This window comes from Chanodichthys erythropterus, chromosome 17 (genome assembly GCF_024489055.1).
Source record: "Chanodichthys erythropterus isolate Z2021 chromosome 17, ASM2448905v1, whole genome shotgun sequence".
NCBI lineage: Eukaryota > Metazoa > Chordata > Actinopteri > Cypriniformes > Xenocyprididae > Chanodichthys > Chanodichthys erythropterus.
Genome location: NC_090237.1, coordinates 37,770,339 through 37,787,415, shown reverse-complemented (window position 1 = coordinate 37,787,415; position 17,077 = coordinate 37,770,339). Strand labels below are relative to the sequence as shown.

At 42.5% G+C, this 17,077-nt stretch overlaps 1 protein-coding gene across 1 annotated transcript; it reads right to left on the bottom strand.

Moving 5' to 3' along the window:
• Positions 1-1,269: 1,269 nt before the first annotated feature.
• Positions 1,270-2,223, bottom strand: LOC137004258 (olfactory receptor 52E8-like). The gene has a single exon (XM_067364443.1). The coding sequence runs from the start codon at positions 2,221-2,223 to the stop codon at positions 1,270-1,272; it is 954 nt and encodes a 317-aa protein (XP_067220544.1).
• Between the last annotated feature and the right edge of the window lie 14,854 nt (positions 2,224-17,077).

Here is a 17,077-nt window from a genome sequence, read left to right as displayed (position 1 = left end):
ATCTACTTGTTGGGCCGAAGAGAAGTAGGGTCCAATCTTGTTTTGTTGTAACTGACCAACATGCTCTACCTTGTAAAGCCTCTAATTCACTGGCCTGTGTTGATGAGCTTTTCAAAGTTCACTTTGTCTTTGGCACCTCATACTGTCAGGAATTGACCAATGTATATAGCTTTCTGCAAACCACTATCTATGACATGGATGGGGAACTATTATCACTATCACTTTTTAGTATTATTGTTTTCATTATTTTTATTTATTTTTTCAAGATCACAAGTGAATTACATGTAAGTGTAATATTGTTTAAACAGGTGCTTGAAAAATAAAATTGTGAGACATGAGTATACAGTTTGTTGTTGATTTTATTTTCAAACTGAAAAGCGGGTTTTTTCATTTATATTTTTGAGGGTAAATCATGAATGGTGAATTCAGAACAATAACTGTCAATAGAGTTAGTTATTCTTTGTAGTTCACTCATAATTGATGATAAACAACTGGAGGAGAAGTAAATTGTGGCAGAGTAAATTGGAACTCTAAACAGAGTTAAAAGAGTTCCGAACTGAGTAAAATAGTACGAGAGTTGATTTAAAAAAAAAACATTAAATAGAGTAAAATATCACAGGAAAGAGTAAAATTAACTCTAAATTGAGCATAATTAACTCTGGAAAATTGACTCTATTGAAAGAGTAACTTTTACTCTTTTCAGAGAGGGACCAAATGTTATCTGGCGTAGAGTAAAATTTTCTTCAATTTGAGTAAATTTTACTCTGGCAAATTTACTAATTATAGACACCAATCAAGTGGAAGCAATTTTTAGTCAAAAAAACTGCACAGTTTCTATGGGTGGACAACACTGTAGAAATATCTCAAAGATGATCCAGAAAAATGGGATGCACCTGAGCTAAATTTCCAGTGTCTTAGCAAGCGGTTAACTTCTGTCAATGTGATTTTTTTTTTTCTCTCGTTTTTTAATGGGTAGTGGAGTATAGATTGATAAATAATGTTTACATCAGTCTTGATCTATTAAACAATAATGACAATATGACCATATTTTGTACAAAACACATTAAAAGCAGTAGTCATTTTGTTTTTGCTTTGTTTACAGAACCAAGAGCAGGAATGATATTTCAGGACACCTTCAGTGATGTCTGCCTAGCAATAGGGCATTTTTTGATCCTTCAGAACAATAGCTCTATGTGTTAAGGTCACATCTTTAATGTATCGTCATGTTCTTTTACCCATTTATCCATAAAACAGTAATTCATAAGTAATTCATATTTTTAAAGGGAAGACCTTTGCATTATTGAAAAATTTTATAAACTTTTGTCTTATTTCTTTTGTTCTCCATCCATAAATTATTGGGTGAAAACAACATGTAAAAAATACGTAAACAATACTTATGAATACACGGTTACTGGAAGAAATGTTATTCCTTATTCTGTATGACAAAAATGCAGTCAGTGCAGAAGTCAAGCTAAATGTTAAGACAATTAGGTGAGTAATGCAAGTGTTTAAGGCCTTCATGTGAGCTTTTCCAGATTTCAACACAGAGGTGAAAATTACAACATAGGAAGCAATAATGAGAATAAAATCTGCAGTTGGTATAAGGAAAGCAGACACAAGTCCTACAATATTATTAACAGATATATCTCCACATGCTAACTGAACTAATGCCATGTGCTCACAAAAACAGTGATCGATCACATTTGTTACACAAAATGACAATTTCCCAGCCAGAGAGACCATAGTGACTATCAGAAGTCCATTTCTGATTACTGGCACAACAACATACTTTAGAAAGTTAGGGATTTCCATGTATTTGTGATAATTAAGAGGTTTGCATATTGCAAAGTAACGATCCAGTGCCATCCACAAAAGCAAAGTATTTTGAAATGTTCCAACAAAATGAATGCCAAACATTTGTATCAAACAACCTGTTAAAGATATCCCACTCCAATTAAATAAAAAGCTAAGAAGCATGTTTGGTACAAAAATTATTGGCAAGATCAAGTCTACAACTGCCATAACACCTATTAGTACATACATTGGAGAATGTAGAGATTTTTGAGATTTTATTAAATATATTAGAATAGAATTTGCTTGGATAGACAATAAAAACATAAGAAAAAAAGGAATAAATAAAAAAGGCCTCCATTCTCCTAGGCTGTAGAAACCATTTAATTTGAAGTCTGTGAATGAGATATTTTGTGCAGGAAGATCCTTCATGCTGTAAAATACTTTTACACACAGTGTCCGTCTAAACAAATGAAGTTGATTTAAACAACACTAAGATACACTTCAGTCATAAGTTGTATTTTGCCACAAATATATATCTGCAGGTTTTTTTTATTTATTTATTTATTTTTTTATTGCTAATTGCAATAAATAAATAAATAAATTAAAACAACTAATTCTATGAGTCAGGTAAATAGAAAAAAAAACAAACAAAAATAAAAGTAAAAAACTGATCTCACTCACTTGTCAGCACACAGTGTTAATTGTTTTGTAGATCTGAAGTTTTAAAACTGTTTAGAAGAAGAAAAAAACTTCTTTGACACCAACATGTCAGAAGTATAATAAATGGTTTATCATATGACACAAAATGAATATACTGTACTGTATAACTGCACTAAACAGGATATGATATTAAATCTACCTATATAATTTATTAATCTATGCTCCCCTATTACATTGGTGAAACTTTGTGTATATATATATATATTTTTTTTTTCAGATAGGATGCCGTGTCTTACTCATGTACTGTAAGTGTAATGAAAGCTTGACATATTTTATGGTCTCTATATACACAGTGTTACATTCCCATGAGTCTGTGTGCTACTCCCATTGAGTAATAGAGCTCATCTTCTTTGTGCTGTTTCACAGGACTACAGTTTCTGTACCACTGGTAATTGTTTTCTAAGTTCTAACGCTGCATCTGATTGTGGGCTCATTATTGGCCGGCTCCTGTGTCAGCATCACATGCATGCTTTCGGACATAAACACTGAAGCTCTGCAACGAAAATAGTGTAGCAGTATGACAGGAAACAGATAAATTTGTTGAATAAAGTCGTTATTTTTATTTTGTTTTTGCGCACCAAAAGTATTCTTGTCGCTTCATAATATTAAGGTTGAACCACTATAGTCACGTTGACTATTTTATCGATGTCTTTAATATGTTTCTGAACCTCAAAAGTAGCAAATGTCTTTGCTGCTTATGTGTGGATCAGATACCCTCGGATTTCATCAAAAATATCTTAATTTGTGTTCTGAAGACAAATAAAGGTCTTACGGGTTTGGGATGACATGAGGATGAGTAATTAATGACAGAAATTAAATTTTTGGGTGAACTAACCCTTTAATGCTAAAAGTAGCTCCTAACTTGCCGATACTCTTAATGGGCGTGTCAGTCCTATTTTTAGGACTCCTAAATTTTTGCTTTAAGAGTATTTCACAAAGCATTTTAGTTCTAAAACTAGCACCTAAATCTGTGAAACATTAGGAGTATTCAAGAAGACTCCTAAGTTTAAAACACAAACAATCCTAATGGCCATTGGTGCCAATCTGCCTCAGCAAAGCGCCCAAAGACACAATACACCATGAGGCAATAGCGATAGAGCCTTGGGTGCTGAAAATTTTCTTCATAGATGCAATACATATTTTGATTTATAGATTTGAATCTACGATAAAATGTCAAAAATAAATCTTTAATAAATAAATAAATAATGTCTGATTAACTGTGGCAGTTGTTTGCACGAGTTCACACTATTTTTACTTTGTTTACAGAGCCTGTGCAGTTGATATTACAGTACATAAAAAAATAAGCAACAGACAACAGTAGACATGCTTTTCATCTGCAATACAATATCAAGTTTTGTTTAATCATTAAATGTGCAATAAGTGATTTCAATGGAATATTACTCAGAAAATTGCCCCACTGCCTGACAGATATTAGTGAATTAGGAGATAACATAAATGCAAGAAAACAAACAAAACAACCAACCAACCAGTACTTTACTAATGTCAGGGTACAAATTAAACTCATATTTTTGCATCTGTGTATAGTTATTTAATTATTTATTTAAATTATTTTGACGTATCTATAAATACATTAATTGCATTTTTTTTTCTCTAAATGTATTGTGCATTTATCTATAAGATACAGTATCATACATCTTTATTCCCTCAAAGCAATGGCTCTTTTTATTAAGGACATTTTCAAACATGATCCATTCATTTTTTAAAAGGAAAGACCTTTGCATTGTTTATAAACTTCAGAAATGTTTGTCTTATTTCTTTTGTTCTCCAACTGTAGATTTATTGGGTTAAAACAACTGGGAAAAAAATAAGTATATGATACTTATATCATTATTGGAAGAAATGCTATTTTTTATTCTGTATGACAAAAATGCAATCAAAGCAGAAATCAAACTAATTGACAGGATAATTAAGTGAGTAATGCAGGTGTTTAAGGCCTTTACCTAAATTTAGTTCCCTTTCAGTCGGTCACGTTCGATGTACGTCAGTAGTGACCGACGAATTGGGATATCGCTAGAGAGCCCTATCAGCTTCGAGTGAACTAAACCAAGCCAATGCAATTGACGTGCAATATTTGCATAATGCGCACCACCTCCAACAGGTGTATATAAATAGGAAGCAGATGCAATCGCAATCTGTCTTTGGTGTGTTCGGGGAGTGGTGTACCCGAACACATTGCGTCACTTCCTGTGTGCTTCAGCACGACAGAGCTGACTCTTCCCTTTCTAAAAGAGCTTCACAGACGAACCCTGACAGTATGTCATTTCGTCTGTGCATTACTGGGTGCGGTCGTTCCCTGGTCCCTGCTGACGGGCACAATCGCTGCATCACGTGTTTGGGCGTTCAGCACGCTGAAGCAGCTTTTGTGGACAATTCATGTTCCCACTGCGGGAATATGACTGTCGCAGTGCTAAGATCGAGACTCTCCTTCCTGAAATCCCTCCCCTATGCCCCGTTTGGCCGTATTTTTCCTGCTCTGGTCGGAATGACGGTTCGGCGGTGCATAGGCAGGGTGATCTGAGGATTACGGTTAGGGCTTCCCCACCGAGCTCCGCTCCTCGGGCCCCTGCCACCTCATCAGCACTGCAACCCGTTGTGCTGCCATCGGTTTCCGCTGGGCCCTCTACGGACTGTCCAGCCGTTTCCTTTGGTGCACCTTCTGCGGATCAGATGTCGATCTCAGCATCGGAAGGTGAGCAGGAGTCCTCGGGAGATGAGGATTCGGCTCCACTGCCTCCCTCTGGGACTGTAGCGCCGCTCGAGTCTGATCCCGAGTTGACGGCTGTGGTTTCCCGGGAGGTCGAGAGCGCCAGGCTCGTGTGGAACCCTCCACCCTGTCCCAGCCCATCTCGGCTGGATGATTGGTACCTCGGAGCGGGCCGCGCTGGTCAAACCCAGCGTCCCGCTCTGATGCCTTTCTTCCCGGAAGTGCATGATGAGGTGACGAGATTTTGGCGAACGCCGTATAGCGCTCGTGCCAGGTCTGGACCCTCGTCCACCTTCACCTCCCTGGACGGCGGAGAGGCTAGGGGATACGATCGGATTCCCCCAGTCGAGCGGTCTGTTGCGATGCAGCTGTATCCAACGGCCACCGGCTGGCGCGGTGAACCATGTCTCTCATCCCGGGCCTGTAAATTCTCGTCAGGACTAACTGAGAAAGCTTACAGAGCCTGTGGACAAGCTGCCTCCGCCCTGCATGCCATGGCCCTTTTGCAGGTTTACCCTTCCTGCGTTCGAGGGTTGAGCATATCAGTACAAAGTCCTACTCTTCGGGCTGGCCCTGTCACCCCGCGTCTTCACGAAGGTTGCGTAGGCGGCCATTGTTCCCCTCAAGGAACAAGGCATTCGTATTCTCAACTACCTCGACGACTGATTGATCCTGGCCAGCTCGCGAGCGCAGTTGTGCGAACACAGGGATATGGTTTTAGCTCACCTCAGCCGGTTGGGTCTTCGGGTCAACTGGGACAAGAGCAAACTCTCCCCCGGGCAGAGGATCTCTTATCTTGGTCTCGAGCTAGACTCGGTCGCTCAAGCGCAGGAAACTTTTTCAGAGGCTCCTGGGGCATATGGCATCTGCAGCCGCGGTCACGCCGCTCGGATTGCTCCATATGAGGCCACTTCAACACTGGCTTCGCGGCTGGGTCCCGAGATGGGCGTGGCAGCACTGTACGCTCCGTGTCCCTGTGACACCGAGCTGCCGTCGCACCCTCATCTGGTGGTCAGACCCCTCGTTCCTGCGGGCAGGAGTGCCCCTGGAACAGGTGTCCAGGCACGCTGTGGTCTCCACAGATGCCTCTGCCACCGGATGGGGGGCCATGTACAACGGGCATGCAGTTTCGGGTCTGTGGACGGGGCCCTGGAGATGCTTGCAGTACGTCTTGCACTGGGCCGCTTCAAGGAGCTGCTGTCAGACAAGCACTTACTGGTCCGCTCGGACAGCACTGCGGCCGTTGTGTACATCAACCGTCAAGGTGGTCTACGCACCCGTCGCATGCCGCAACTCACCCGCCATCTCTTTCTGTGAAATCAGAAGCATCTGAGGTCCCTTCGGGCCACTCATGTCCCAGGTGTGCTCAACCGTGCAGCCGATGAGCTCTCACGGCAGCCTCCACTTGCGGGCGAGTGGCGGCTCCACCCCCAGGCGGTCCAGCTGATTTGGCAGAATTTTGGTGAGGCCCAGGTATACCTGTTTGCCTCCCCAGAAACTGCCCACTGCCAGTGGTTTTATTTTCTGACCGGCGGCACGCTCAGCACGGATGCCCTGGCACACAGCTGGCCCCCGGGTCTGCGCAAATATGCGTTTCCCCCAGTGAGCCTTCTCGCACAGCTCCTGTGCAAGGTCAGGGAGGACGGGGAGCAGGACTTGTTAGTGGCACCGTACTGGCCCACTTGGACCTGGTTCTCGGACCTCATGCTCCTTGCGACAGCCCCTCCCTGGCCGATTCCTCTGAGGAAAGACCTCCTGACTCAGAGACGGGGCACCTTATGGCACCCACGTCCCGACCTGTGGAACCTCCACGTGTGGTCCCTGGATGAGATGCAGAGGTTCTGAGTGATCTCAGGCAAGCGGTCATAGACACCATCACTTACGCTAGAGCTCCTTCCACGAGGAGCCTCTACGCACTGAAGTGGAACCTATTCGTCGAATGGTGCGCCTCTCACCGAGAGGACCCCCGATTATGCTCGGTCAGATCCGTGCTTTCCTTTCTGCAAGAAGGGTTGGAGCGAAGGCTGTCTCCCTCCACCCTGAAGGTGTATGTTGCCGCTATCGCTGCACATCACCATGCAGTTGAGGGTAAGTCCCTGGGGAAACATGATCTGATCGTCAGGTTCCTGAGGGGGGCAAGGAGACTGAATCCTTTTCGCCCTTCCTCCATACCCTCTTGGGATCTGACCCTGGTTCTTACATCTCTCCGGGGTCAGCCCTTCAAACCTTTGCAATCAGTCGAGTTAAAAGCACTGTCTCTCAAGACCGTCCCTCCTGGTTGCATTGGCTTCTCTGAAGAGGGTAGGGGATCTGCACGCATTTTCGGTCAATGAATCGTGCCTAGAGTTCGGGCCCGGCGACTCTCACGTCATACTGAGACCCTGGCCTAGATATGTGCCCAAGGTTCCTACCACTCCCTTCAGAGATCAGGTAGTGAACCTGCAAGCGCTGCCTTCGGAGGAGGCAGACCCAGCTCTAGCTTTGCTCTGTCCCGTCCGTGCTTTGCGTGTGTACGTAGACAGAACGCAAAGCTTCAGGACCTCAGACCAGCTCTTTGTCTGTTACGGAAGCCAGCAGAAGGGAAAGGCTGTCTCCAAGCAGAGGATGGCTTCCTATTTATATACACCTGTTGGATGCGGTGCGCATTATGCAAATATCGCACGGCAATTACATTAGCTTGTTTTAGTTCACTCGAAGCTGATAGGGCTCTCTAGCGATATCCCAATTCGTCGGTCACTACTGACGTACGTCTCCATTCCCTCCTTCGGGGAACGAGGGTTACATACTGTAACGAGCTCAGTAGATGTGGGAAGAAGGAGGCAGGAACCAGCGAACATTCAACAAAACTTTAATCTCAAAATAAACAAACAACAAAATGGAAGTAATGCCGGCAGACCCTCGCGGACATGCCAGCCACACAAACATAATAAAACATAAAATAAAGTCCAGGCCTGGTCCTCTCTCCTCCTTCACTGTAGTCGCTCCTCCTTTTATGCTCCCGGAGCTCCTCCGTGAGGGACTCAAGGCCGGTGCGCCTCCCAGGTGATGCTCATTAACACTCGCGCCACCGGCCTCGCGCCGTTCCCTCACGGCTCTCGCCCGCCCTGCTCGTCACACATACATAACCGAGATGATTTACCTAATTAGGTAAAAGAGTTTTTGACATATGATTAAATATATGACAATTCGATTTGCTGTGATAGATAATAAAAACATCAGAAAGAATGGGATAAATTAAAAAGGCCTCCATTCTCCAAGGTTGTAGAAACCATTTCATTTGAAGTGTAAATGAGTTTCCTTTCAGTCTGTCACGTTCGACGTATGTCAGTAGTGACGAATTAGGATATTGCTAGAGAGCCCTATCAGCTTTGAGTGAACTAAAACAGGCTAATAGAATTGGCGTGCGATATTTTCATAATGCGCACTGCCTCCGTCAGGTGTATATAAATAGGAAGCGGATGCATTTGCTTCGGAGCCAACTGGTTGGTGTCCAGCTGTTCAGACTTCAAAGTGTTTCTAAACAAGCCTGTGAAGAGGATCAGCACTTTCTGTTGGTGTTACGGCACAGCAGCGAGGTCGCGAGCTTCAACGAGGAACCTGAGTTTTAAGCAAATCTCAGTGCTTGTCTGTTGCGATTTGGGCCGGTTCCTACGTTGTGTTTGGGGAGTGGTGTACCCGAACACATCGTTACACTCCCTGCGTGCTTCAGCACGAGAGAGCTGTTCTTTCCCCTTCTAAAAGAGCTTCACAGACGAACCCTGCATGTTTTTCAAGATGTCATTTCGTCTGTGCATTACTGGGGGCAGTCATTCCCTGGTGCCTGCTGATGGGCACAATCGCTGCATCACGTGTTTGGCCTTTCAGTACAGTGTAGTAGTGTTTGTGGATAGTTCATGTACTCACTGCGGGAACATGACTATCACAGTGCTGAGATCGAGACTCTCGTTCCTTGGTTCTCAGGGAGCGGGGGTCCCCTCCCCTATGCCCCGTTCGGCCGTTTTTTCCAGCTCCGGTTGGAATGACGGTTCGGCGGCGTATAGGCAGGGTGATCTGAGGATCACAGTCAGGGCTTCCCCGCCGAGCGCCGCTCCGCGGGCCCCTGCCCCCTCACCAGCACTGCAACCCGTCGTGCTGCCATCGGTTTCTGCTGGACCCTCTATGGACTGTCCAGCCGTTTCCTTTGGTACACCTGCTGAGGATCAGATGTCGATCTCAGCATCGGAAGCTGAGCAGGAGTCCTCGGGAGATGAGGACTCGGCTGCGCTGCCTCCCTCTGGGACCGTAGCGTTGCCCGAGACCGATCCCGAGTTGACGGCTGTGCTTTCCTGGGCGGCCGAGAGAGTCGGGCTCGTGTGGAACTCTCCACCCTGTCCCAGGCCCTCTCGGCTTGACGATGAGGGCACGATGAGGTGACCAGATCTTGGCGGGCGCCGTATAGCGTTCGTGCGAGGTCTGGACCCTCATCCGCCTTCACCTCCCTGGATGGCAGAGAGGCTAGGGGATACACGCGGATTCCCCCAGTCGAGTGGTCTTTAAGAACATGGAGCGTTGAAGACAATGTTAGAATCTGTTAGATTTAATAGTGGGGGGGAAATGGTTAAATTTTAGTTTTTATACGCTATTTTCGTCTTCCGGGTTTAAAATCTTCATCCTGTCCACGTCACAGGATGTGACGTGGCAGAGCACGATAGTGCTTTGATGACTCATCGGTGTTTCATAGTTATTAACGAGACTGAGTTTTTTATCCAATGAGAAGACACTCTCTTATTTATTCATGACACCACGTGGATCTTTCCAATGACGAGGACGGTTAACGGCACTAAACAGTGAGAGAGACTGACTGACTGACGGTGCGTGTCCGTTGGCACGGAGCGAGCGGGTAAGCGCAAGTGTTTTCGGTTCATTCCTATGGAAGTTAAATGTGACTGGTCGCTTGCTCTGCTCCAGTCGACACGCAGCCTGACTGACTGAGCGTGTTGCAGGTTCGGCACGTAGATCTATGCTATGTACGCAAGGTTTTTTTTAAAATAAATATATGCATGTATAGTGTGTATATAAACAACTATATATTTTATAATGACTGTAATTACACATGTACATTAATATGTTTTAAATAGAATTACGATTACTGTAGGATATATGTAGCAGGGCATTCAGTAACTCTTGAAAAGACAAAAATAAAGTGTCAGTGTATTTCATTAGATTTTAACTTTTCTTTTTTTTTTTTTTTAAATGTAGTATTTCCTCATGTTTTACAACTGATTTTTAGTGACAGTCGATATGAGAGTTTCCCCCCTCTCCTCTCCCCTCCCCTCTTCTCACAGCCACCACGCCCATTTAAGTTGCATTTTTCAAAAAGATTGTGAGCTAGACTTGAGCGGAAAGAGGGGGGTTTCATGACCCTTTAAGAACATGGAGCGTAGGGGTGTCCTGCCTATTTATTTTGATATCTTGGTTTGTACTTTGTTTTTCATTAGGGAGTTAGGGAAGGTAAATGTATCTTATTTTTATATTCATGTAGGTTATTTAATCCCTTTCCCCTTTTCTTTTCTAGAGTTGTTTTGTTTGTTATTTTGGCCTTTGGACACCCTGAAGAGATGCTCTCTTTTCCCTGTTATGTTATCTTTAATAAATTTAATTATATACCTTAATTAGCTTTGTGTATTTGTTTGATTATCGACTGGAGTGATATGAAACTGGGATTCCATTACCACAACCTTTCTATTTTATTATGCCCGCTTGGAGTTATCGACTGCCCTAGACGCGGGGCGTAATAATTGGGGGCTCGTCCAATTCTTTTTTTGATTTGGAAATTCGTTCGATGCGAACTACGAAGTTTGCGGCTTTACTGGTGAGTATAATTTTATATTTTTTGTATGTTTTGACTGGCAGTTTTTTCATTGGGTGGTGGGGAAGTAGTAGGTCGATTATAGGCTACATGGTATAGTATAGAAGCGTTTAAACAGGCTCCTTCACGTGAAGTCCTGGAGTCATGTCGGAAAACTGATTTATTTTTGATCGCTGATTTTTATGATATTTCTCTGTCAAAAACTGCTAAGAAAAACGTAGTGCGAGATGTAGTTGGCGCGGCGTTAGTACAGCAGGGTATTTTACATCCTAGGCTTATTTCTAATGCTGATATGAATGGGGCAGGTGACGAAGTTAATGTTATTGCTTCGGGGGCTGATCCTATGTTGCGTTCACTTAGTGGTGTGAATTCGGAAGATTTGAAATTAGCGATCCAATTTAAGCAGTTAGACCTTGAGATTAAACGTCAGGAGCATACAACTCAACTTCTACGTTTTAGGCAATGCGAATTAGAGACGCAATCTGGCCGTGTGTCTGTAGGTTAAGTTAAGTCTCCAATTGCTCCTCCTTCTAATGTCGATACAACTCCACCTTTCGTGCCTCTGTCTGGAACCTCTGGTAGGTTTGATGATTTTGATGTTAGTCGCCATCTTACTCTTGTACCTACATTTAGGGATAATGAGGGGGACTCGTATTTCGGCGCTTTTGAACATATAGCGGCGGCACTGCGTTGGCCGAGGGAGGTTTGGCCTCTCATGATACAGTGTAAATTAACTGGTAAAGCCCAGGAGGTCTGTTCCACTTTGTCTGTTGCGGACAGCTTGGATTATGATAAACTTAAAAGCGCTGTGTTGAAGGCCTACGAACTAGTGCCGGAAGCATATAGGCAAAAGTTTCGTTCTCATGTTAAAATCGCCAGTCAAACGTATGTAGAGTACGCTCGGGAGAAGGGTGTGCTTTTTGATAAGTGGTGTAATTCCAGTAGAGTCGCTAACTTTGAACAACTTTGTGAGTTGATTTTGGTCGAATATTTTAAGAATTCATTGCCGGACAAAATTGTTATTATTTGAATGAAAAGAAGGTTTCGACCCTGGCTGAGGCAGCCGTTTGCACAGATGAGTTTACTTTGGCTCACAAAAGTGCGCTTGTTGCACGGCGTGAAGTATGTTCTCCTATGTCCCCAGAGAAAAGTGCTAAAACCACGAAGTCGCCTAGACCGGTAACACCTGTAGAAGCTCTGTGAATGTTTTTACTGCCACGAGCTTGGTCACTTGATTGCGGCATGTCCCTCATTGAAAAAAAAGAATAAAGGGAAGGTCACTAAAAGTGTTGCCTTTGTTCAGAAATTTAGTGAGAAACTGAGGTTGGATATTGACGCAGCATATGATCCTTTTGTGTGTCAGGGGATGGTTTCTCTTAGTTGACCTGAAGAAGGTTTAGTTCCCGTAACTATGTTGCGTGATACAGGGGCCAATCAGTCATTTGTGTTAGCCAGTGCATTACCTTTTTCTTTGAAGAGTTATCGTGGATCTGATGTCCTTATTCAAGGAATTGAATTGGGCGTGTTGAAGGTACCATTACATAACGTGTACATTCGATCCGGTTTAGTAACAGGCTTTGTAAAGTTGGCAGTGTGTCACAAACTGCCTGTGAGTGGTATTGCCTTAATTGTAGGTAATGATTTAGCTGGGGAAAAGGTACTCCCAGTCCCCGAAGTCATTGAAAACCCTGTGTATGGTTCTGTTACTTCCGGTGAGTTAGCATCAGAATTCCCTACAGTTTTCACTGCGTGTGTAGTTACACGCGCTCAAGCCCGTAAGTTTGGTGATTCCATCGATATTTCTGATTCCTTTTTTGCAACCGACGACAAAGTTAAAGGTGAGGGTTCTGTTCTGAAACCTGAGCTGCCCGAACATGAGTTGTTGTCCATGAGTGGTAGTGCTGAAACGGAATCAGAGTGGCCACTGTCCGCTGATAAGGTTCTGATTTCTGTTAAACAGAAGGAAGATCCTTCTTTATTGCGTTGCAGAACTGTTGCGGTAACATTAAAGGGTATTGAAAACAAACCTGTTGGTTATTTTTGGGACGGCGATGTGTTAAAAAGAAAGTGGAGTCCTTCAAGGTCGGATGGTTTGGGTTGGGATACGGTTTACCAACTGGAAGTGCCTAAATGCTTACGCAACCAGGTTTTGAGTGTGGCTCATGATAATGTCGCTGGACATTTGGGCATTACTAAAACGTACCAATGAATTTTGCGTTATTTTTTCTGGCCTGGTATCAAATCTGACGTGGTGCAGTATTGCCGTTCGTGCCACATATGCCAGGTCGTAGGAAAACCTAACCAAGTAATTCAGTCCGCACCTCTTAACCCTATCCCTGTATTGGGAGAGCCCTTTGCGCGAGTAATTTTGGACTGTGTTAGGCCGTTACCGCGAACAAGGTCTGGACATGTTTACTTGCTTACGCTTATGTGCACAACTACACGCTATCCAGAGGCAGTACCATTACGTTCATTAAAAGCGAATGCAGGGGTGAAAGCTCTGGTTATGTTTTTTTCTACCTTTGGTTTCCCTCGAGTGGTCCAAACGGATCAGGGAACTAATTTCATGTCTCGTCTGTTCAAACAGGTGCTTTCCCAACTGAAAATCCAGCATGTTATATCTAGTGCCTACCATCCTGAGACTCAACGAGCTTTGGAGAGGTTCCATCAAACCTTAAAGTCCATGTTGAGTAAATATTGTGTTGAATCGGGGAAAAATTGGGACGAAGGGCTGCCTCTACTTTTGTTTGCTGTCCGTGAGACCGTTCAGGAGTCACTGGGGTTTAGCCCAGCAGAGCTGGTTTTTGGACATACAGTGAGGGGTCCAATTAAAATGCTGAAAGAGAACTGGTTATCTGAGCAACGGCCTGAGTGTAACTTGTTGGATTATGTCAGTTCTTTTCGAGAACGTGTAGCGTATGCACACGTATCAGGATAATCAATAAACTTTTGAGTTTTCAGAACGCTTTTAACCTGATGAACTTTGTTTGTTAATCACTAACTCGGCTCCGGACGACTGTGACTTTCGGCAGGTTTGTGGACCTGAGAGAGTAAACAGAAAATGGCAACTTCCTCACTTTGCTGACTTCAAAAGGACTACCCCCCCAGAGACTGACCAGATCCACATTCCAACACCCCACACACAAAGGGGCACACAAAAACACACACACAGACACACACAGAAACACACAATCATACATTTTGAACCGTATGCATGTTTCCTAGTGTTTAAAGAGTGTATTTGTGCTAGTGTGCATTTTAACGGTATAATTTTGTCTGTAAACCATAACTTCTCTCCTATGCCTTTTTGACCTTTTTGACCTTTTGAGTTTGGTCTCTCCGTAAAGCTCCGGACACAAGCTATTCATTGAGACATGTCACCAAACGGACAAATGCATTTTTCTATGTGTTTAATGATCCTGTGAAGAACACACTCCATCTCGAAATCCGATCTGATGGGCATTAAGTATGCAAATTCAGCTAGGATTCCAAACAAAGGAACTTTGCCCGCCAAATAGTGCTGCGCATCTATTGGTCGCTACAATTCAGGAGGTGTGTTAGCTTGAGTTACCATAAAAACAACAACACACACCTTCTCCTTTCTTCTTTGCTGCTCCTTTTCTTCTCCTTTGTCTCCCGACTGACTCACGAGCACCTCGTGCACGGACGCCTCAGGTGACCGCGCTTCCCAACCACGCGCGCAGCTCGGGAGGACCACTTTTTTAGACTCTCTCTCTCTTCGGCTAAGTTACTTAAGCTTAAACCTCTTTTGAAAACCCCGCCGGAGAAACCCTCTCTGAAAGGACCAACCCAGCCAGGTGCATTGAAACTGCTACACACGGACTCAAACCAATAAGCAAGTATTATCATTTATCTGTATTCGTCTAAACTGATTTCTGTGCTGGCTCTCCCAAAAAGGTTTAACTGTGTAATTTGCCATTCTTCGATCATCTTTCTTTCCATGTCTTTTCTTCATTTTCACTCTTGTGTATATGTGTATACCTTCTGTATATAATTTAGACGTATAATCTCTGTATTCGTAGTTTGCATATATTAAAACGTTATTCATGCTCGATTGTTCTGTTTGTTCTTTCAGCTGAAAACCAAGTCACTTTAACGTTTTTCGATCGCTTTATGCTTTGATGTTATAATAGCAGGTTATTTTCATGGCCAGATAATAACTCTGTTTATAATATTCTGTGAGGGACTTAGTTTGCTGGACAAACGAACAGTTTCTCTAAATAATTATTAAACCAGAACTAATCATATATGTAATTGATTCACGATATATGTTTAATTCCCCGTTGGGTCGATATATGAATCATAATTTATTCATAACCTTATGAATTATTATATTCATATTTCATCAATAAATTGATTAATAACCGCTACATTTCGTTACATATATTTGGTGGAGGATTCGCAAGCAACGTTTTAAACTTGGTTTTTGGTAAGAGCAATGTAGAATAATTTGTGTGTGACTTAATGTACATGCGCGCTTTATTCAGTGAGAAGACGCACGAGTCTCTACGCACCATTAACAAGCTGCTGTTTGTGTCTAAAAACACTGCAGGCCTAGCCTTGGTTGACCGTGAAATACACTGCAGTCTATTGATATTTCAAGCTCGTATCTGTGAAGGACGACAATCTTTGCAGTAAGTTACAGTTTTGAATATTAATTTCCGCTTGAATTAACGAATTGAATCGTATTCAACGCGTTTTGAAACGAGTATAGTGGCGAATATTCCCACTAAATCTCTTTTAAGGCCTTATTAGTAAATTGCCACTATTGAATCTGAATTAATTGTGTCGTCCAAAAAAAAATTCACAATAGTGAATTTACTCCCTACTTATTGGTTGTGTGGACTCATGGACGCCACCGCGTGGACGTTCTGAGTTAGAGCCGCTCCATACTTTGAACTGAAATTATCTCCAAGTTATCTTTTGCTTCTCTATACTGCGGGGAGTTGTAAAAGTAATTTGCTTTTGGTGGTTATGCTTTCCAATCATTGTTGGAATGTGGTTTACTGATTTAAATTTAATTTAAACACGTTTAAATTTTTAATTTAAATTGTTTCCCTTCCAACAAGGGAATTCACTTTCTGAGAGTGCGCCCCCTGGTGGACACTGCCAGATAAGTCAATTCTCTTTTCCCTTGTATTCTTTTTCCTGTATTCACAGATCTACTCTATTTTATTTTATTTCAGTTTATTTATTTTATTTTTATTCTACTTTGTGTTATTTCATCCATTCCCTTTTTGTCTTTTCTCTCTCTTTCTCTCAAGTTATTTCTTTAGTTTTACTTTGGAAATTCATTCCCTTTTATTACTTTTTATTACTTAATGTTTTATTTTATTCACTCTCAGTTCTGGGTCCTGTGTGTTATTGGCTGGCAATAATATTCACGCACACCAAGCCACTCACTACACTTATTTTGAATTTAATTAAATAACATTTAATTCAATTTTAAAATTAAGTAGTGTCAATCAGTTGGCATTTCGCTATCAACAAGCAATTCTCTTTAGGAAAAATCTGCAAATAGGGAAGGCTTTCTCTTTTCTTTCTCCCATTCTGTTATTCTATGCACTCATTTAAATTTAATTGAACAAGTTTAATTCAAATTTGAATCAAGTGCCTCTGAATGATCCTCTTTTCGCTTTTTCCCATCCTGTTATTCTATGCACTCATTTAAATTTAATTGAACAGAGTTTAATTCAAATTTGAATCAAGTGCATCTGATTTGTTTTTTGTTTTATTTTATTTTCACTTTTGTTCTGCTTCTAGCTAGTTAATTTTAGACCCCTATTCTTTTATCCTACACGCTTAATTATTTAAAGTCTATTTAAACAAGATTTAAATTGAGTTTTAAATTTACAATTAAGTCGTGTATACCTGACTGTTTGTGCACTTGCAGATAAGGCCCTTTAGCGCCCTGGGGTGAGCTGACGGTTGCTCCAGTGAGTTCCAGTGAGTGGAGCTACCTGGCCTGG